Source organism: Mytilus trossulus, chromosome 1, assembly GCF_036588685.1.
Source record: "Mytilus trossulus isolate FHL-02 chromosome 1, PNRI_Mtr1.1.1.hap1, whole genome shotgun sequence".
Classification (NCBI taxonomy): Eukaryota; Metazoa; Mollusca; class Bivalvia; order Mytilida; family Mytilidae; genus Mytilus; species Mytilus trossulus.
The window spans coordinates 11244966-11268763 of NC_086373.1; the positions used below are offsets into that span (position 1 = coordinate 11244966).

Below are 23798 nucleotides of genomic sequence, written 5' to 3' on the forward strand. Positions count from 1 at the left end.
GCCCCTACCAAAATGGTTGAATGCAATGTTATGAAACTTATACACAGTGATTATTATCACAAAACTCAGTTCAAATACGCATTTTAACAAAATTCTGTAAAAGTAAATTAAGAGGTTTATTCACAATAATTGCAAAACAAGAGCAACAGAAAGTAAATTTCCATTAGCCATAATGGCAAAAAGGAAACTGTCCATATGCAAAAAATAACAAGATAGGCTTGAAAATTTCCGTTGTGTTTTACTTATTATAATAACATGTTCAACTAAACTTATTAATGTATATTCCAGGAGTTTAGCCTGTGGATGCCATGATAGAGATAGTTACCCAATTCTAGTCTATGAAGTAAGTGTGTCTTTCAAAATCATGATATGTGCATTGAAAAGTTCTTTTGTTCCTATAGATTTTAGGGAAAATAGTATTGTATAAGAAGATTTGTGGGCAGTTGGGCTCAAATTGGGTTTGCTGTTGATACGTAAGCAAACCTTGTAAACAGATTTGCAATTATCAAAGAAAACATGTAAGAATTGATGCCAGCATAACTTCAAATACATTACTGTTATGCCCATTCTAATGCAACTGGGAGAAGAAGAGAAAAAAAAACATAGCTAAATCATACATTTTAAAATCAGTCACGTGATGATTGTGTTTGTTTTAATCAACACTTCAATCTGACATGGAGTTAATGTCCTGAAATTGTGGTCTTATCCAATCAGAATTAATAATATATTGTTGCAATATTTGTGAAATTTTCTTGTTAAAAATGAGATTTTGTTTCACTCATTTCTCTAATTGTAAATAGATGAAAATTTGGTAAGTGAGATATAAATTTAAGATATAACGGATCAAAGATATAGAGTTTTTGTGTCATTTAATCTGTAAGTTTCATATAGAAAAAAGTAAATGTTACAAATATTTTGCTATTTCAGGTGCCATCTTTTGAACTGAAAGGAAAATTAAAAGGACATTTTGGTATTGTTTATGATCTGTCGTGGTCAAAAAGAGATACCCATTTAAGTTCCGCATCATCTGATGGCACTGTCAGGTGAGTATTAACAATCCTCAAGTCTCTTTCATAGACATGAAAGTGTCTAAATTAATGAAATAGAATATTATTTATTTGAATTTACACAATAAAGTTGTTAAATTATTTTTACTTCTGTCTGTGTTTGGTATGTCATCTGTTAAGCTAATGTTATGGTAGGTTTGTGCATTGATTTAATTTCAATGTACAATTCCTTATATTTAATGTACATAAATGTTTAATGTTTTATTTTCTTTAGAAAATTACTTTTAATACTTACTCAAACAGACTTGGACAGTAAAAATTGATAGTAAAATAGCAGGATCTAGATTTCAAGTAATACATAGAAAAAAAGTCATACATTAAAATGTAACCAATTTTTTTACATATCTGTCAAAACTTCAATCACAGTATTCTGTTATAACACTACATATATATATTGTTTCAGAAGTAATATTTTAAAACACATGTATATCTTTCTATTTCTTAGAGTTTGGAATTTAGAGGACTTTGATAAAGCTGAGAATATTTTACCTCATCCAGCCTATGTATATACATCTCAGTTCCATCCCCGTATTGACACCATTGTTGTGACGGGATGTTACGATCAAGTGATACGTGTGTGGGACATACAAGGAGAGGATGTCCATGGATGTGTAAGTAGTCGCACATGGTTTGTTATCATCTGGTAGTATATGTCTGACACACATATGTATACCTACACACCTACACATAAAACAGAGGAATAAGTTTTACATTGAAATGTAATATATTTGATATTTGATAAGTTGTTATAATATTAAATTTTTTGGGACACTTTAAACAAGGTTGTCAATGGAACTGTCAGTAGGTACATACCATACCCATCTAGATATTATTGCTCTCATTTTTTTTTGTCTACTGATATGTTACATATGTGTGGAGACGGTACATACCACTGTGTTAGAAACAGACACTCCATTTTATATATTTATATCTAACCAAGTACAGTTTTTACATTGAAAATATACAAGATTTGATAAGAATAAAGACTTACTATTAAATGTCATAAACTTTTATTAAGTTGTTTTACTAAAAGGAATATATGTTGTGATTGCAGTAAGAATAAGACTTTATAAACATAAGAGTTATAACAAAGCTTTAATATATATACAAAGTTTTATAACCTTTTTAGTTTTTATTTTATAAGCAGAAACCATTTATGTGACATATTAATGAAGATTAAATGAAGTTGTGTATCAAAAACCAATTTATTTGGTAAAATCAAAACAGATTTAAAACGCAGTGCATGTAATAGAAATCTTCAAAACAAATGTAAAGCTTGCAAATTTCATATAATTTACAATATTATAAATATACTCTATACTGAACTTTGAAAACAGGTTTGTTCTTTTAATTGGAAGACTGTAAGTACAGTTTTATTCCCAGGAATGAAATTTATTCACAGACTTACTTTATATGCATGAACATTTATTTCAAATCTATCTGGTTCTGTCATTTAACGTGATTTTCTTTTCATCTCCTTAATTGTTTCTCAAAAAGCTCATTAAATCTAAGCACAGTCTCTGGTTTTGATTCAGTGATATGCCTACATCAGTAGATATTCTGTTAAAAAAAAGATAATTTGGATTTGCATCATAAGACTATATTTCATTTAAGTACTTTGGAAGACAAGAACATTATTAAATAAAAGGACAGTATTTATAAATTCTTTATATTGATGAACAAGTTGGATGATCTATTTAGATTTTCCATTTCCTGAAATATTTTCTCTTTATTTTCAAATATTTTTCTCATCAATACTTCTTACATTAAAGAAGTTGGTAAAGGGTAATTTTGATGCAACGTGTTTTGCCGTTTTTATTTCACATGCAGCAGTGAAAAAGGTTTGTCATTCACAGAGTTTCGTGAAATCGTTAAAAAGATCAACGTGCAAGAGATTTTTAATTGTTGTTCATCGGGAAATGGCAGTTTTATTTCGCGTGCAGATACACACACCTTTTCGCCCCTCATTGAATTAATTAAATAACTGATAAATTAATATTAAAACATGTACTTCTAAACCACAATTTTATTTTTTATTTTTATAAATTTAGCTGAAGCAAGAAATAGAGAGTCACAAAGGCTATGTGAATTCTGTATGTTTTGATAGTGATGGACAGAAAATGTACTCTGCAGACAGTATTGGAAGCATCAGTATCTGGAATGTGTTTGTTACGGAACAACCCCATCATAGAGGTAATTTAAATCATTCCATTATGTCATACAAGTAACTTTAGTATTGCAGCCTAACAAATTATGCTTTATTAATGCTTGATTATATTAACCCTAGAGAAAGTTAAGGTGTATGCATGCTATTTCAGGTATCATCAACAATATATTAGTTTGTGATTCAGTTTGTTAAAAGATTAGGTCAGTTAAAGGGAAACCACTAGTTGTAGGTCAACCAAACTTGGTATGCAGATTCATAAGCATAGGCACATCTCTTTGTCTATTGAGATTATTTGGGCCTTTCACCTTAAGTCTAAGTTCATTGACTGTCAATTTTTTGGGTGTTTGACAGGTTCAAGAATTGCCATTATGATTTTAAACAATTACATTAATTACATAAAGGTCAGTATAAATATATAAGATAGTGTGTATTAGTGTGAAATGAAACTATAAGTGTTATACTGCTAATAACTTTATTGTATCCCTTATCAAACACAGTAGTAAGTTCCCTGTTCCTTAATCTAATTTACTGTGTGTAATTATATTGGTCATACCCCTATAAGTGTCTTTGGAAATGTAATGGAAATGGACCTGAAATCAATAAGGACAGACATGTAAAAACATACATGGAAACCAGGAATGGCTCTTTAATAATATAGTAACTACCCATAGAAGTATTTAAATTGTTAGCTTCCTATATAGTATTGGATTTTGTTCATAGTCTAAGGCCATATAGTTACCTATAGTTGCTAAAATCCCCATCATTTGGTCTCTAGAGGACATTATTTGTTTGTCTCATAGGTTATCATGCCACATTTCTATTACAGTTTGAACCTTTGTTTTTGTTCAAATTTTACAAAATTTAACAAATCAGCATAACTTGTGATCAGTTTAATTTTGGATTTTGATTTGTTTTTCAACTACCATATAATGTCCTGTGTATCTAACTTATAATTTTACAGACACGAATAAAAGTGGTATGTATTTTTGAGTGTGGAATACAGATTAACAGTAGCACTGAGTAGTGTCTTACAACTCTATATTAATATATAAAAGTGTCATGAGTGTTGGTTTCTAACTTAGCATATTTTTTTCTCCCTAAACATCAATGAAAACCTTGTGACTGACTTGGTTTTGAACATTATTTTTGTACTGTACATTCTACTCCAGCCTTTATATATATATATATATATATATATATTCATAAGTACGTCTGAGTCAGTGACAACCCTACAACAGATGTATCCATCGGATCGCCATCAATGATGGTGATACATGGCTGTGTAGATAATGTATATACAACTCGTCTAAACATCAACCCAGGTGGTCGTGTGGTCTAGCGGGACGGCTGCAGTGCAGGCGATTTGGTGTCACGATATCACAGTAGCATGGGTTCGAATCCCGGCGAGGGAAGAACCAAAAATTTGCGAAAGCAAATTTACAGATCTAACATTGTTGGGTTGATGTTTAGACGAGTTGTATATATATATATATATATATATCTTTATTCTCAATAACCCATCACTTTGACATGGTAAAGAGAGGGGGTTTTTTTCTTTCTATTTTTAAATAATTATTGTTTTGCTCCCCGATATTATTTGTTAAAACATGTGCATTAAAATCATGTAATTTTTGTACAAAATTCAATTAATATACAGAACTCAGAATAATTTTCTGATTGTTGCTCAATATTTCTGTTAATTTCTGCACAGCCCTTAGATTTACATACTGTTTTCTATGTGCTGCACATAGTTTTGACAAAATTGATAGGGTCAAAGAAATTTAAATGCATGATTGAAAATAATTCAAAATTCTAAGTAAAACTTTGTTAATATTGATACATTAGTCATTGGTTTTATAATTGCTCAAAATATGTTTTACTCCAACCTACAAGTTTTTGACATGCTACAAAATCAAACTGGAGTTGTGAAGTTGATTTGTGATATAAATGCTTTTAAAGTACCTCAGTATTCAAATAAAATACTTATTTCTTATACTTCATGGGTATTAAAAGTCAAACCAATTTCTAGGAGAATGAGTATGTGTAAAAACAATGTAAATTGTCAACAGAAATTAAAATTAGATTGTATTAAATTGCTAACAACTCCTTCACTATTAACTAAGTCATTAACTTACACTTTATGTCTGTTTGTTTTTTGTTCACACATTATTTACAATAAAATGAAATTTTATGCAACTGTCATAGAAGTAAGAGGTTTCACTAGCTTTTAAACCAAGTTAAATCCACCATTTTTATAGAAGTAAGAGGTTTAGCTAGCTTTAGAACCAGGTTAAATCCACCATTTCTATAGAAGTAAGAGGTTTAGCTAGCTTTAGAACCAGGTTAAATCCACCATTTATACACTAGAAAATTCAGGTACCAAGTCAAAAATATGACAGTTGTTATCCATTTGTTTCAGGTGTTTGGGCTTTTGATTTTGCTATTTGATTTAGGGACTTTGCGTTTTGATATTTCTTTTCACAACTCAATCAGGGTAATGGTAGAAATACACATATCAAATGGCTTGCCCAATTTTTAAACGGATTTTTGTGACAAAAATGTCGGTTATTGATTTGGGGATGTACGGCGGGCGGGCGGACGGGCTGCAATCAAATGTTGTCCGTGCAGTAACTTGTGAACCGTTAAATCAAAGCTTTTAAAATTTTAATATGTTGTTACTGACAACTAAATGAAGGTCAAGTTCAATAATGGCGATTTTGACCTTTACCATTCAGGAGTTATGGTTCTTGAAAGATTGAAAAATGGAGTTTCCAGTCGTGTCCGTGCATTTACGCATGACCTGTTCTACCAAAGCTTCCCAAACTTTAATATGTTGTTACTGATGACAAAGTAGAGGTCAAGTTCAATAATGACTATTTTGACTTTTACAGTTCAGGAGTTATGGTTCTTGAAAGATTGAAAAATGGTGTTTCCAGTGGTGTCAGTGCATTTTCTTATGAACCATTCAGCCAAAGCTTTGGAAATTTTTTTTATGTTGTTACTGATGACAAAATAGAGGTCAAGTTCAATAATGACGATTTTGACTTTTACCGTTCAGGAGTTATGGTTCTTGAAAGATTGTAAAATGGCGTTTCCATTCACGTTGTTGCATTTACTCATGAACCATTCAATCTAAGCTTTTCAAATTTTAATATGTTGATACTGATGACAAAATGGAGGTCAAATTTGATATTGACGATTTTCACTTTCACCATTCATCAGTAATGGTTCTTGTGATATTGCCAGGACACAAATAAATATTAATAAATCTGGTTTGCTGTCGTGACAGCCTCTTGTTATTGTTTAAATTGCCTTTAAAAATGGCTTTTCAATATTAACATACCAACTGCAGTGAATTCAAATATTCAGTTAAAGTGTCATTAGAGATAAAACAAGATATTTGTCATAGCTAGTTACGCTTTTTTTTGTTTTTAAAATGAAGCTTGGTGTCATTTTAAAACAAATACCCTATTTTGGCATGCATAATTCATGTTTTTTTCCTACAAAAATAAAAATGCCCCACATGAGTGCAGATTAAAGATTACATTACCCAAAGAGATAAGGGAAACACTTGATTTTGATAGGTTCTTTATGCTCTGACATGTTAGTTTTTAAAATTATAGACAATAAGGATTCTCGCACTTCTTTTTGTTTCTTTTCAAATAATTTAATGATTTACCTAATCCTTATTTTAATATACAAATTTAATTACAATTCCAATATTTTCAGGTAAAAAATGGTGCGACAAGCAATGTTGTTGAAATTTTAGTTTTTAAATGAAAGTGGAATAAACTTGTTGGAAAGGCAAAAAAAAAAACTATGGTGGGACAAGCCATGTTGTTGAAATTTTAGTTTTTAAATGAAAGTGGAATAAACTAGTTGAAAATGTAAAAGAAATGGTGGGACAAGCAATGTTGTTGAAATTTTAGTTTTTAAATGAAAGTGGAATAAACATGTTGAAAATGTCAAAAAAAATGGTGGGACAAGCAATGTTGTTGAAATTTTAGTTTTTAAATGAAAGTGGAATAAACATGTTGAAAATGCAAAAAAAAAATGGAAATGAAGCTGAAGATTTGGTAAATTTTCATATCACTTTTCTTTTAACATCAATGATTATTTTTCCAGGTTTCATGAGAGACTGGACATTGTTCCATACAATATCAGATCCAGAATTAAAGGTCAGTATATGTATAGATTAAGACAAACCTTTTTGAAAATGTACACAATCACAAGTATAGCAGATGGAAATTTATAAATATAAAAAATGAGTATTGTGTTTATTTTATCTATCAAGCAATGATTTGGACTAATAGTAGTATATTTAGATACAATGTTGAACTTAGAAAGGAATAAAAATCTTATGCCACAGGTACTGGACATCATTTCTTAAACCAAAAAATAAGACGTGTGCTCATTTCTTAAAATTTTCAATCTTATGATACCCCTTGATAATGATGGGCCTTATAATTAATTGATTGATTGTTGGTGCATATTCAAGACTCCTGACTATTTCATTACTGCCAGTTTTTATTGAAGGAGTAAGCAAAAGAATAGAAAGATACACAACCTGCAGTATGAAAACTGACCAACCAGTAGGCCATATTTAAACTGTAATCTGATGTGTATTAATTCTTGTGCTATTATATTGATTGATATTTTGAAAGAGAGTTGTCTTTGTTGTAGGACACCCCCATCAATCATTTAAAACTTCATCACAGTGGCCGTAGACTTTTGGTGCATAGCAGAGATAACATAATACGCATGGTAGATCTTAGAGTGTAAGTTATATATTATTGAATATTGCTCTTAGAATTCTAATTTGGATAAAAGCATCTTTATTTCGTAAATCGTCTATGAAAAGTTGATAGGGAGTGGGTCTTATTTTAGTGAAATGTTTACCTTAACTTGATCCAGGGATAGTAAGGTACCCTAAATCAAAATAATAACCAGCAGAACAAAGATGGAAAGAAAAAAAAACAAGACATAAAAAATAACAGAAAATATAAGATTGAACAATACAGAAAAATGTAGGTCAAACATGAGGTGGACACTTGGTATATTCTTACATTACAGAAACAATTAAACAAAGTTGTTGAGGTTATTAATAAAAAATAGTTTAACTAATTTTTCCCTGCAAGGTTTTTCGTTAAATATTTTATAATTATATATACTTCATTTAAGCTTAGAACAAGCAATTGGTGAACTTACTTATTTCTTTTTCCACAGTCAAAGAGTGATGCAAAAGTATATTGGTCATTTGAACTTCCGTGAACAGTTAAGAAGCACAATAACCCCTTGTGGATCATTTGTGTTCTCTGGCAGTGAGGATAACTTGGTTTATGCTTGGCATACAGAAACAGGTATAACAGTTTTTAAGTCTTTATAAGTGATCCAAAAAATAACAGTAGTAATGTTATGATTTTAAAAACGTTGAAAAAAGCAGATTTACTCTTGTTTATTTGATTCAAATTTGTTGAAATTGAAATTTTGTCAGTCAAAACAGTTTAAAATTTCAGAACTAATATATAAAATTCAAATATTTTAGGATGAAATGGTTACTTTTCGCAGTAAATTCAGCTATATGACTGGTATTCCTCATTCAAAAATATTTGACTAACATTAAATTTGATATCATTTCTTTGTGTTCTAATTACAGGTGACCAAGTGGTGATGTACACAGACCTGAATTACAGAAACCCTGTGACTGATGTAGATTACCATCCTAGAGATCACATGATTGCCATGTGTTCAGTAGGAGAAAACCAACCTATCATTATTTATAACTATGATCCACACAGTAAGTAGTCATATTTAAAATGTGAGTTACCTCCCTTTGAGCTATATTATTATAAGCCAATTATCTGTATGAAGGATGAACTATTTTGAAATCTAAGAGTAGCTTCTTATTGACTACTTGATAAAAAGTAATGTCGTAGTGAAAGGCATATGTTTCATAAAACACAGATCCTGTTAGAATTTGTGTTGCATCACATTTACAATTTTTGAGTTATGTCCCTTTAAAAGCTTATATGCAAGATGTGCATCATCTGTGTCCATGAACACAGACACATTCTCTATTTAAGTTTAAAAGTATATCAAAGTTACTCATGTTACTGTTGAGGAAAGTTTAGAATGTACCGTTCTTTTTTCAAGGATACCAATTTTCATGGATTGAGGAAAAATTGTCTTTAAGATATTTGATTTCATTGTTTTTGTCATAGACAACCGACAAGCTTTAAAGACTATTTTTACTTAGAGTAACACTTGCAATTTGGTGGTTAACCTTTACCTGTGAAAACAATGCAAGAAGAAACCAACAAAGAATAATGAATCTACAGTACTAATTATATGTGCCAATATGTATGTACATTGAATAAGAGTTAAATAAACATCTGACAAATGTATGTGTAACGGAGTATTGAGATATCTCTATAAATTTCAGTTGCCCAGATGGAAGCAGGCTTATCTCCAAGACACATAACCCCTGAACCCATTAGAGAACATGAGGAAACTGTTATGCCTGGGTAAATATATTCATATGTTAAATATTAAACCCTATTGTGTATAAAAATTAATATTAGAAGTAGACCATAACAACAGCTATACATTCTTCAGTTTTGTGAAATGATAAGGAACTAGCTAATTAAGTCTCACAAACAAAGTTTGGAGACTATTTGTTTTTGCTCAGTTCTTATTATTAGCTCACCTGGCTCTTAGGGCCAAGTGAGCTTTTCTCATCACTTGGCGTCGTCCGTCGTCTGTCATCGTCTGTCATCTGTCGTCGTTAACTTTTACAAAAAATCTTCTCCTCTGAAACTACTGGGCCAAATAAAATCAAACTTGGCCACAATCATCATTAGGGTATTAAGTTTAAAAATTGTGTCCGATGACCTGGCCAACTAACCAAGATGGCCACCATGGCTAAAAATAGAACATAGGGGTAAAATGCAGTTTTTGGCGTATAACTCTAAAACCAAAGCATTTAGAGCAAATCTGACTGGGGGTAAAATTGTTAATCAGGTCAAGATCTATCTGCCCTGAAATTTTCAGATGAATTGGACCACTGGTTGTTGGGTTGCTGCCCCTGAATTGGTAATTTTAACGAAATTTTGCTGTTATCTTTAATATTATTATAGATAGAGATAAAATGTAAATCACAAAAATGTTCAGCAAAGTAAGGTTTACAAATAAGTCAACAGGACCAAAATGGTCAGTTGACCCCTTTAGGAGGTATTGCCCTTTATAGTTCATTTTTAACCATTTTTCTTAAATCTCGGTTATCTTTTACAAAAATCTTCTCCTCTGAAACTACTGGGCCAAATAAAATCAAACTTGGCCACAATCATCATTGGGGTATCTAGTTTAAAAATGTGTCTGATGACCCAGCCAACCAACCAAGATGGCCGCCATGGCTAAAAATAGAACAAAAGGGTAAAATGCAGTTTTTGGCTTATAACTTAAAACCCAAAGCATTTAGATCAAATCTGATTGGAATTCATATTGTTCATCAGGTGAAGATCTATCTGCTCTGACGTTTTCAGTTGAATTGGACAACTGGTTGTTAGAGTGCTGCCCCTGAATTGGTAATTTTATAGAAATTTTGCTGTTTTTTGTTATTATCTTGAATATTATTATAGATAAAGATAAATTATAAACAGCAATAAATTACAGAAAAGTAAGACCTAAAAATAAGTCAACATGACCAAAATGGCCATTGACCCCTAAGGAGTTATTGCCCTTATAGTCAATTTTTTTAATTTTTCTTAAAATTTGTAAATTTTTACTAACATTTTCCACTGAAACTACTTGGCCAATCATTATAGAAAGGGATAATTGTATGCAGCAAGAATGTTCAGTAAAGTAAGATCTACAAACACATCACCATCACCAAAACACAATTTTGTCATAAAACCATCTGTGTCCTTTGTTGAATATTCACATAGAACATTTTCTTTTTCTTCTTCAACCACTTTAAAAATAAACTTGTTCGCAGCGTTTCTCTAAAACCACTTGTCAGATTTACTTAGGGTTTCATAAAATGTTAGACTAATATGTCTAGATGAGCCATCAATCGTTCGTTTCTGCATCCCACCCCAAAACCATATATATTCTTGAATGGGACGATACAACAAATCAAATGAAATTAAAGGGAAGGGAAGGGAAGTCCCGGGGTCATCCCCACCCCGTTCAATTTGAGAATTTTCTATTATCTTGTAAACGGTCCAGATCCCCACCCCTAAACCATATATATTCTTGTAGGGGACAATAAAACAAATGAAATGAAATTGAAGGGAAGTCCCTAGGGGGTCACCCACCCCCTCTTGTTTGAAAACTTGTAAACGGTCAACATCTCCATCCCTAAACCATATATATTCTTGTATGGGACAACAAAAACAAATCAAATGAAATGTAAATGGGAAGTCCCGAGGGGGTCACCCCACTTCCTCCTGTTTGAATACTTGTAAATGGTGGATATCCCATCCCCTAAGCCATATATATTCTTGTATGGGACAAAAACAAATCAAATCAAATGAACATGGGACCATATGAATGGCAAGTTATCGGAGCTTTGTTTGGGAGACTTCGCAACAGCATCCTGTTACAATTACTTCATGTTAACATTGCACTTTTATTTGTTGATTTTTTTTTTATTAAGAATTGTCATTCAATAAACAGGTTATTATACAAATATTTCTGAAGATCATTCCTTCTAAAACAAACAATCATATATATGTTTCGATGCATTTGAATTTCAGGAAAATGTGCAGATTTCATTCATTACAAATGTAAATTTAAAGATATTATTTATATTTTCTAGTTCTCCTAGAAAAGAGGAATTAACAACAGGTGCTTCCTCCATGATATTTAACAAAGAAGAATTCAATGCCCATACTGCAGGAAGATATGAAAAAGTTTTAAGGAAACTACATAGTGCTACAGTAAGATTTCATATTTTCTTTCTTTGAAAAACTTTTAGCACTAAAAGACTGGCTGATTAAACATTTGCATATCTTATTGAAAACAATCCTTTCTGGTATCTCAGTTAACTACAATTTGTATGGAAGTGTCAACCAGTAATTGTAACAAATTTTTATGCATAATGTTAATGCTAACCTTATTTTCATGCTCCAGTGACCAGGTAAAGTGATTGCAACTACTAAAGCAAAATTTGACTGTTACTTCCATCCACATCATTGACTCTGGTGGATCTATGTTCATCAGCAATCATCCCATATCATTTAACTTTTAGATAAAAATGATTTTGATTTTAATAAAGTTGTATTTGATGTCGAATATTAGTGGCCGAATCATCCCGATTGTATCAATTCAGTTTCTTAAATTAGATCTGTTTTTCCTTAATTGGGTAATGTGGGTCAACATGGGTTTTGATTAGAAATATAAGTCAGTCTGTCAGTTGTAACATAACCTTGACATCATTTTCATATTTAGCAGTTAAAGTCATAGCTTTCAGATTTAACTTTTTTTAGGATCTTTTTCTAAAAAAAAAATGTATCAATTATTTATTATTTGAATTAACCTTTCTACACTGTTGAGTAAGTGAATAATTTCAATAAATAGACAATTAGTTAAAGATTCAAACAGTTGGTAAATACCAGATATGTTGATGCAGTTTTCACTTTTTCAGACTCAAATGGCATCAACTCCATCGCTAGACCTCCCAGGAATGACACCAGCAACTACCTCACCACAACTTGCACATACAGGATTCAGATCATTAGACCCTAATATGACACCAAGAACTATGGTACGTTTATTTCATCTTTGGACCCATTGGTTTCATAAAGACCTTTGGTATGCTTTTTATGCCATTACTCTTAACAATTCCAACAAGAATAATGGTAGGCTCAATTATTACATACAAGAACCATGACCTAGAATTTAAATTAACTCTGTTAGCTTTTGTACTCAATATACCGAACAATTACACCAAGAAGTCTTGGAGGTTTCATGTAGGTGTTTGTGAAGAAGTACTTGCACAAGATTATTGATATTTGTTATTATACATTTTATTTATGGATATAAAACAAAAAAGGGCCTTATTTCACTGAATCAGGAATCTTTTGATTCAGAAAATATAATTGAAATTGTACTTGTTGATGCTTACTTTTTGTTATATTTGCAGATATTCACCTGACATATTTTGAGTTATATATTGAGTTTAAGCTTCGTTCCAGTTGAATTCAAATACATCTAGTTCTATTTATATATTTGAGAATCATTAAATCATGAAAATTTAAGGTTATTTTCTATTTTTAGATGGCATTCCCATCTTCTTTCTCAATTCATTCAACAAATTTTTATTTTCAATTTTTAGATGGCCTCCCCAGCTACTTTCTCACCTCATTCAACGAAGACCATGAGTGGTATAATGCAGCAACAACAGTTTAGATCACAGAATATGTACATGAAAACTGGGGATTCTGACTGGAGACCAGGATTTACTGATGGTACTTATTTAAGAATTGAATGTATCTTTTTGTAAATTGTTACAGTTAACAAACAAGGTACACATTTCTTCATTGATATTTCAAACTTAGGTTTAAATGAATACATGTTCATTATCAATGAGTTTTAATTTTGACTCTCAAGTCAGAAATTCAAATGGGTTATTTTTTTTTATTTTATTTTTTTTAATTTTATTTTTAGCAGATTGAACCAAATAGGTAATGCTCCTTTGATAATGATAAATTGATAAACACAATATTTTATGATTTCTCCTGATTACAGTGGGTAGATATGGTGCCAGAAGTACTAGTCCAACATTTATAGGCAGGCCACCACAACTTTCAATGACAGCTGTAAGTATTTATAATTTCACAACACCTCTCCACATCCCAGGTGGGTGATTTTCTCACTGTGTTGACACATTTGGGCCTTTGGATGTTTTCTGGCCTTTTTTGGGGTTGTGTCCCCTTTTTTTCTATACCCCAAAATCCTTTTTCAATTTTATCATATGTAAAAAAAAAAAGTAAGAATATGCTGTTATTAAACCAGGTGGAGGAGAAAAAACAAATTTTATGTTTTGCTTTTAGTTTTTGGTAGAATTGAAAAAAGGAAAAAATTAGTGAATCATTGCTTTGATCCCAATTTTCATTTATCATTGAAAGTTGTGTATCAATTCCATCGTGACAGCCTAGGTCATTAATTTATAGCATGTAGGCATTTAGTGTGGGAGGTTGTTAGTTTGAGTCCTGGTAGGGTAAAACTATACAAACTTTTAAAATATGAATATAAAAATAGTTTTGCATTGGCATCAATACATATACTTCTAGTATAAACTTGCCACATTTTGAATGATAACAGCTGTAAATCATGGTTTCTTCTAACATCATATATAGGGTGTTGTGACCATGTTGTAAATGTTGTTATTCTGAGTGAATCATGTGTTAACCCCTTTAATAGATATCGGTTGGTCCTTGAAAATCCTGCCAGAAGATTCTTGTATTAAATCAACATTTTATTGTATAGTTAAGCAAATTCAGCTTGTGTATTGAATGTCTAAAATATAAATGTTAATAACATTTAATATGTACAGATTTCATATCAACCCTTGAAGTCTAGCTTGTGTATTGAATGTCTAAAATATAAATGTTAATAACATTTAATATGTACAGATTTCATATCAACCCATGCAGTCTAGCTTGTGTATTGAATGTCTAAAATATAAATGTTAATAACATTTAATATGTACAGATTTCATATCAACCCATGCAGTCTAGCTTGTGTATTGAATGTCTAAAATATAAATGTTAATAACATTTAATATGTACAGATTTCATATCAACCCATGCAGTCTAGCTTGTGTATTGAATGTCTAAAATATAAATGTTAATAACATTTAATATGTACAGACTTCATATCAACCCATGAAGTCTAGCTTGTGTATTGAATGTCTAAAATATAAATGTTAATAACATTTAATATGTACAGACTTCATATCAATCCATGAAGTATAGACTCAAAATCAATAAACTAGAAAAGTTAACTGAATAATTGATAGTCAGGGAAAATTTCAAACTTTAAAAAAAAACTATTTAAGAAAGGTATGTTTTAAAAGTATCAATTGATGACTGATGTTCAATCCAAGGTTAAAGGGAATGATTATGTTTCATATTTCTACTAAGGGGATGTTTAATGACCATGACTATCCACAGAGGTCTCACACAGTCAGTGTAATATTAGTTTCACAGTTTTCTAGTGAGCTAAAGCAATATATATATGGGGTCAGTTAATTCCAAATGGGGTGATAGCAAAACAAATTCATCCAGCTATTTTAACATGTGGCATTTAGGCTAGTGTCCTATCAAAGTGATCAAGTCTTTATTATAAAGAACCTACTTCAATTGGTTTATACAAAAACAAATGCCATCAGGAACATCTTATTCGCTTTTAATCTGTTTTCTGCATTTATTCAATCGTTAATCATCAATTTCTTCATCTAGTGTCATGTCCAAACTTTTTAGATTTTTTCCTCACTACCATTTCTAACTGTGCATTGAAATAAACCATGCTCACTAACCCCTATTAAATATACAGGGTCTATACATGGTCACCCTATTAAATATACAGGGTCTATACATGGTCACTCTATTAAATATACAGGGTCTATACATGGTCACTCTATTAAATATACAGGGTCTATACATGGTCACCCTATTAAATATACAGGGTCTATACATGGTCACTCTATTAAATATACAGGGTCTATACATGGTCACTCTATTAAATATACAGGGTCTATACATGGTCACTCTTGCCAAATGATACCAAAAAATGTAATTGAGGTAAGATAATATATAATGACTGGTTTTTTTTTGCTTGCCTCTTTTGTATCTTCTCCACCTTTTAAATACAGTATATGTCCAGTTTATAATAGTTATTATACCCAATGCAACAAAAATGAGGAGGGTATAATGTTTTGACCCGTCAGTCCTGTTTTTGTCATCACAATTCTTCTGAAACCACACAACAGAATTTCCTGAAAATTTGTTGATAATTAGGACATACTATGTAGATGTGCTTATCGACAGGAAATTATGATTCAATTTTTTTTCTTGAAAGCATTAATTTATTTGTGCAGTGACAATGTTGGGGCATGGGTATGTGAGTGTGCTCACTTATGTTTTAAATTTTTGTACAGAATAAATGAGGTTGCTTTGATTTTTGGGGGGATATCGAGTAAACAAAATGTGTATCAGTTAGTTAATCAAGGAGTTATTGATTGTTTGTTGAAAATTCTTAATTAAAAACTTAAACAATTAGTTGTAGGAATGTTCTATCTAAAGCTTCTTCTAAAAATTAATATATTGTACATGAGCTGTGACGCATGGGAAAATACCCAGATATTTGTTTAAAGAACTCTTGATAACTGTGCCTCCTCATAATTGCATGAAAGTTGATACATCATTATTTGAAATAAGTACAAATGTAATGAGATCTGAAAGTTACTATTTATCAACTGCAATGGACCTATTTAGATGAATATTTAAAATTATTCTTAGAAGCTTTTTTCAAATGATTGATCAAACAGAAAAGTTAATTCATGCTTTTATTCATAGGATTATTAAAATACATCTGGAATTTATTCCCTTGGGATGAGGTATACTCATTGGGTTTTTCCTTTCTAAATGGACTTACTATTACAGCTGATTGCATCGAGTGTCTAGGGAAAGGTAGAATCCTAAGTAAGCTTACTTGTAAGTCATTATTAAGTAAGATTTAGCACCCTCCTTTCAAGGTAGTCTAGTCTTAGAGATAGATAGATTAGTTATCTGTCGGACTAGTCTACTTTAAAAGGAGGATAGTTTATCTAACCTAATAATGACTTCATGTTTCAGCTAACAACCAAGCTGACCAAGGTTTCTACCTTTCCTTACAGCTGTAAACATTTTAATTGTGTAGCAGTTTCATATGATTTTGTATTTTTGATTGGCGTTCCCAATTCCTAAACTTGATTTTTGAATATTGAATTTTATTGTTGAATGAAATGCCATATCAAGAACTGCAAATGCTTTCTGTGACAACATTAAAAACAATGTACAGAAAAACACACAAAACGCTTGATTTAACTCATAATATCATGGATTTAGCAGAAAAATGTAATTATATGAGTTGAATGCTTCTTGTAATTTTACAAGGTTACAGTATCGTTACAATGAGCACACATTATTAGTATGAAGCATGAAATACAAAAAGGACTTAGGTGAATGCTTTTACACCCCAACAAAATTTCAAAAATTGGCATTCAATACTTTAATACATTTATTAAATATTGGTTATTAAATTTTTAATTATATTTAAAACTGCTTAGATTATGTGTAATAATTGTCGTATATAATAACCCTGGTGTGTGATAAATAATGTATTTGAAAATTGTCTTTGCAGGGACCAGGGAAAGCTCAGTTCAGTTTCCAGGCTCCTGCTGGTAAAGCAGTACCTAGTTACAAACAGGTAATGGTAATCACACATTGTAATTGCAATCAAACATTGTAATTGTAATTAGACTTTGTAATTGTAATCAGACATTGTAATAGTAATCACACATTGTAATTGCAATCAAACATTGTAAAAAAGATTGTTTTATCAAGTATTTATTGTAGTATTAAGATTTTTAAAGTTTAGCATGTTGTCTTATGTACCTGTCAGTGAAAACATTAAATGGCTTTTCAAGAAAATTTGAATCCTCTGTTCAATAAAAACACACACACCTAGCTTTTACACACAACAAACATGTATTAAAATGCTATACTACTAAGAACCGTCAAATTGAAATTGAGTTGAAAATAGCTAGGTGAGCTGCAAAGTAATTTGATAGTAGTGAGGTGTAGAAGAGTAATGTGAATATGTTAAACTAAATGTCTTGCATGTAAATGTCATCAAAGATACAAACTTGTGAATGTGCTGAAGTCAGACAAAATGTCCTCAATTGTCTCAACATGAAAATAAATTTGTTTACAAAACTTAAAAGAAATAATTAATGTGGATTGTTTGATTCTGTTTTAGTTAAAATTTGTCTAATTGTGTTCTTCTGTTCTGATTAATATTTTGTATTTAATTAGGTTATTGCTTTGTATAACTACCGTGCCCAAAGATCAGATGAACTCACCATATTCAAAGGAGATGTTATATCTATATTGTACAAAGATAGTGATAGTTGGTGGATGGGAGAACTGCCCGACGGACAACAGGGTTACTTCCCTTCAAATTATGTCGCTGAAGAAGGTATGTCAAATCAATAAAAATAGGAATGCTGACATCCATATTCACTGAACTAGTTCACGTTTTTATTTCAAGGGCCAGCTTGGAGCTGCCTCCAGGTGTGGGATTTTCTTGCTGCGTTGAAGACCCATTGTTGGCCTTCAGCTGCTGTCTATTTGACATGCTCCCCATTCCCATTCTCAAATTTGTTTTGCTCATAGTAATAAATTATTGTATGCATTTATTATTTTGATTGAGGATCTTCAAACAAATGCTAGATTCATAGATGTGATTTCCTGAAATGCCTCCCAGAATAATGATATTAGTATGTAAGATATGATGTCTGATTTTGGCTATACTAATAGTAGCAAGTTTTCTGGCAATGATCAAAAAAAATAATGGTGTCCAGATGTTATCCTTTTAGCCTATTCTTTTATAAAGATTGGTTTGTAATGTCCCATGAGATAAAGCTCTCTTTCAAATATAAACAGTCACATCAGTAATTGATTGCTTCAAAGTGGGTCAAAATTTGGTTTCCATGTAATATCTTTTGAACCAATATAATCATTTGTCCATATTCACCAACCAATGGCCAATTGAAAGAGCAAGTCTGCTGATTTTTTTTAAGGACATCAGGTAAAAGAACATGGTCACTACTACCTATTGTTTCTACTTCTACAAATACAGAAATATAGCTCAGTTTGTGCACCCATAATGCTTCTGGAATTTTAAATATAGTAACATAAGGTTTGAAATTACATAATGCTGTACTAAAAAACATGAAGAAAGTACTGAAATTTCTATGTAAATAAAGAAAAGAAGTGATTTTGCCTGATATTTCATAAAACAAATTATAAAATAATCAGTTCATGACACAGAATAAAATTTAAGATAAACAACATGGCATACAAACTTCCTGTCTGTACCAATAAAAGGATAAATGTTAAAATAACATAGAGTTTAGAGACAATACACTATGAAACGTATGATTAATTAATTTATTGTATTGTACAGGTGCTGATATTGATGCTAAAATGGGTCTTGTACAAGATAGTGAGAGTGATGAAGATGATGATAAAAAGGTAGGTGGTTTTTCTGAGGAAATTTTATCTTTATGAAGTTAATCTGAATATCAAGAATATAAGAGTAAATAAGATTAATTTGACAAAAATACACTTAAAAAAACCAAATGTGTGTATTTCATATACAAGGCATTAGGTATGATCATCTTTGAACAATACAAGAGCTGATATTTATTTTTTTGTTTTTAACTGAAGAGCGTTCCTGTTCTTGCTGTGCAGTGCTGACTCTGCAAATCATTTTGATAAATAACAGAGACTTCCAGCAATGAATGTATAAACAAAGGTAGATGTGTCAGTCATCAACTTCTTAATGACAAAATATTTAGAACAAGCTTTTATCTGAAAAAGTTTGCAACCTTCTATTCTTTGAATTGTTTTGACCTTGTACTGCAAAACCTGTGTGTCAACTAGTTGGTCATGATCTATATATTCAAAAGAATGGAAGTTGCAGAATAAATTTGTTGATAGAGAAATCTGCTTCACTGTCCTTTCAATTCAAAGATCTCTTTTTGTCAGTTGGTATATGTTTGACATCTTTTTGTCATTCTTTATTGAAGGTGACTGCAGTCAGAACAAAGACTGGAGAGTTGAAGTTTATTTCTGCCACAGAAGATACTGAAGATGAGCTTCTGAGTTCAAGAAAAAGGTAGGTTAGAAAAAGTACAAATAGTGTATTGTATCCTGTAAGAAAATGAATAAGCTATATATTAAAAGATACTATTTTCCTGAAAACAAAAACTATTGAACTTCTTCTATGTGAACCTTTGAAAAGTAGACCATTTTGTTTTACTGGAGTGTGATTTTCACTACTGGCAATAACAACTATTCTTCAAACATTGGTGAAGTCACAATTGATACATTCTAAAGCATGTTTTTGTATGAGAGGTTTTGATTATATAAATAAATATATACTGCTATAACGGTTTCTAAGAAGAAATTATAGCTGTCAGACTATTTTATAAAAATACATTGATTTTCAAGGTTTTGTTAAAGTCTGCATGCAAGCCTATATAGAAGTTATACTTTGTTGTACATGTTAAGTCATAGTTCACATATATCCAAGAAATCTACAATTCTACAAAAAAATGTTTAACAAAAATAATTAATCCACAGTATTTAAGATTAACGTCTTTATCACCCACGATTTCATGTTTTTCTCTCTTACTGTGACTTGATTGTAGATGTTGCGCATTGATAGGACATTTGAGCAAAAATAAATAGGATGTTTGAGCGCCAAAGTAGAATCCATTTGAGCGCCAGAATTTTAATCCATTTTAGTTAAAAATCAAAGTTGTCAAAGCCCATTTTTTAACCCTTTTAGTAAATAAATAATATATAATAAATACAAGGCAGCACAATATAAAACATGTCAATTAGAATACAGCACTAGTAGACTCAAGACAGCACAACATAAAACAATATAATTTTTTTTAATTAAAATACAGCACTAAAAGTCTAAAAGGTAAAATCAAATGTTAAAAGTCTGTTCTAGCCTGGAATTTATAAACTAGAGAGAACGTATGCAACGGGCTCGACTAGATATACCCCCTGTGCAATACTGTTCATAGAATTGCATTAGGAACTGCTCGTTCTCTTTATCTTTTCTCGATTGTGGTCCACATTCCTCTATACTTCGTATCTTTATATATTTTGTTGTTTGTAATTTTATAAAAGTATCGCTAAAATGGGCTATCAAAAATACAGGTTAGTGGATCAATCTGGCGCTTAAATGGGCTCTAATGTTGGCGCTCAAATGTCCCCTAGTAGTTTTATTTTTTTCCCTCAAATGTCCTGTGCCCGCTGCCCTTTACCTATTGCAGTTCATTATATTATAATTCTGACCAAATTGCATATTTTTTATCAAATCAAACTGTTTAACTGCATAGAATTTTTAGCAACCCGTCTTATAAAATTTTGAAATGTAAGAAATGCACAATGTTGATAGATAGCAGATATTTTGTTTCCTGTTATTTGTGTATTCAGTGTCAAGTTATTATGTTTTAATCTTAGTACCAGTATTATAAGGAGACAGTAAGTATAGTAAAAATATCATTCAGCAAAATGGCAATGGAAAGGGAATCAGCAAGGGCACAATAAAAAGGGAGGAAAGTTACACTGTGTTTAGCAGTCAAGTGCTATAATTATATGTATTGTTTTCACTGAGGAAAATGGAGAATCACACTTTGATTAATACCGTCATATTACTCAAGATTTCAATCTTTTATATGATGTTGATCATTATTCCTCATGCTATGAACTATCAGAGTTTAAAGTTTTGTCCCAGATCATAAATGTCTGTCAGTCATATTAACCAGAATGAATCAGTGATGAATGTTTTTAAAGTTTTTATTGTTCCAACATCCACTATTTTGCAGTCTGGTGATTCAAACTTTTTGTTGTGGTTTGGCAAAGAATTTTTTATTGCAACATTTGATTTGTAGATTTTTTTTGTCGCAGCAAAGTCTGTGATTAGGTCAGATATGGGGAACCACTAGTTGTAGTACAGTGTAATCATAGTTGGTAGTGACTTGCATAGGCACATTTTCTTGGAGATTGTTATTGGACTCTGCCCCATAGTTTCGTTGACTAAAACTTTTGCATAGTTTACATGTTTTAGTATGTGATTAGGTCAGATAATGAGGAACCACTTGTGGTAGGTCAATGATGATTGGTATGGAATTGTATTAGTATATTGGCACATTTATTTCCATGGAGAATATTTGGCTCTGCCCCCTCAGTCATGTTCTTTTGACTATATTTTGCATAGTGTACATGTTAAAGGTTGTGATTAGATCTGTTTAAGATGAACCACTAATGTTAAGTTAATGATGTTTGAATTGTAGCTGTGTAAGCATTTAGAAGTCTCATTTCCATAGCGATGATATGGCTCTGTACATTCATTATGGTTTATTGGCTTTTAAAATTTGCCTCCAGAATTTTATTTTTTTTTCAATTTCAATTTTCAAAGATTATATTTTGGCTTAAACTGCACCTTAAACTTGAGAAAAATTATTAGTCTAAGATTGCTGTAATATGCATCAATTTAAAAATTGATATCATACAGTTGACCATTAACATTTTTAAAAGTAAGGAGAGTCATTGGAGCAAAAACAATACATGCAATAGTATATAGGGTACAGGCTGTAATATTAGGGACCCTGCATAGTAAAGGGTTACTATCCATCCATTTTAAAGTTAATTGAAATATAATATTATCAATGAATGTCTAGTGTTAAAATTTATCCGTTTGCTCCAATATGTGGAATATCTGATGGCTGTCACTTGAATGAGCTTTGTTTTCACTTCAGTATTGATTATTGGCCTCTCCACTCTAAAATGTAAAAACTTGGTAGATTATGTTTAAATTCTATTTAAAATTGAAGCAAAGTAAATATCAAAGAGCATCCTTACATGCTTTGACATCCCTCAGAAATACCTCAGTATAAATTTGATTGTCTGTAGACTGCTTGTATCTTTTAAATGTTTGTCGCACCTACATTTTGTAAAAATAAATATATTTTAAATACAGTTTCAAATTAATTTTTTATTAACATATTTCTAAGAGTTTTAAAAAAAATTATGTTTTGTAAATGTTTAAGAGCATGTTCTATACTTAGTAATACATTTAAAAGCCTTGATTTATGAAAATGTCAGCAAAAGTAAGAATCAGATAATTTTACAATGAAATTTCTATCAAACTGTATTATTCATAAATCTGGAACGCTGACTTTTCTCAAATGTCACAAAATATAACAATAACCATTTAACTGATTATTGGTGGTATATATAATTCATGACAAGTTCCTACAGCGAAATGACCAACGATTTACAAATGATACATGATCCCTTAGGAAATTGACATGATAAACGGATAAACGTAAACATGTAATTGCATGAAATTTCTTCGTAATGTCCCTGCTAGTTAATTAGAAGTTTTTCATTACCCCAGAAAATGTTTTAAAGAATTATTAAATGTTTGACTAGTGTTTGGAAATGTTTTGGCTCTGAAGCAGAAAAAGCTTTGAAATATTGATGTCTTATTGAAAACAGCTCTGAAAGATCAAAGAGTCGTTACTTGATTTTAAAACCATCACACTATCTTCTAATGAATTTTGTATAATATATGCATGGGTCAACATCATAGTTGTCATTAATTGCTAGTGAAGAATCTCTCTGTGAACTCTAATCACATGGAATTATCTATTGTAAATTCCATGTCATCTCTTTTCTCCAAGTTATACTCATTGATTTTTAGATTTTCAA

At 30.9% G+C, this 23798-nt stretch overlaps 1 protein-coding gene across 3 annotated transcripts in view; it reads left to right on the forward strand.

Moving 5' to 3' along the window:
- The window catches only part of LOC134715101 (jouberin-like), a 53968-nt gene that overhangs the window by 22513 nt on the left and 7657 nt on the right, over window positions 1–23798 (forward strand). For 2 of the 3 annotated variants that reach the window (XM_063577029.1, XM_063577039.1), the window contains exons 17-34: window positions 289–343; window positions 928–1043; window positions 1513–1678; window positions 3119–3260; window positions 4196–4210; window positions 7360–7412; window positions 7918–8012; window positions 8461–8594; window positions 8891–9031; window positions 9677–9758; window positions 12053–12173; window positions 12881–13000; window positions 13571–13703; window positions 13984–14054; window positions 17641–17706; window positions 18315–18477; window positions 19468–19535; window positions 20093–20181. In XM_063577029.1, the coding sequence (XP_063433099.1) occupies window positions 289–343; window positions 928–1043; window positions 1513–1678; window positions 3119–3260; window positions 4196–4210; window positions 7360–7412; window positions 7918–8012; window positions 8461–8594; window positions 8891–9031; window positions 9677–9758; window positions 12053–12173; window positions 12881–13000; window positions 13571–13703; window positions 13984–14054; window positions 17641–17706; window positions 18315–18477; window positions 19468–19535; window positions 20093–20181 (1830 nt within the window). The remainder of the gene's footprint in view (window positions 1–288; window positions 344–927; window positions 1044–1512; window positions 1679–3118; window positions 3261–4195; window positions 4211–7359; window positions 7413–7917; window positions 8013–8460; window positions 8595–8890; window positions 9032–9676; window positions 9759–12052; window positions 12174–12880; window positions 13001–13570; window positions 13704–13983; window positions 14055–17640; window positions 17707–18314; window positions 18478–19467; window positions 19536–20092; window positions 20182–23798) is intronic. The other variant, XM_063577021.1, reaches the window with a different exon arrangement.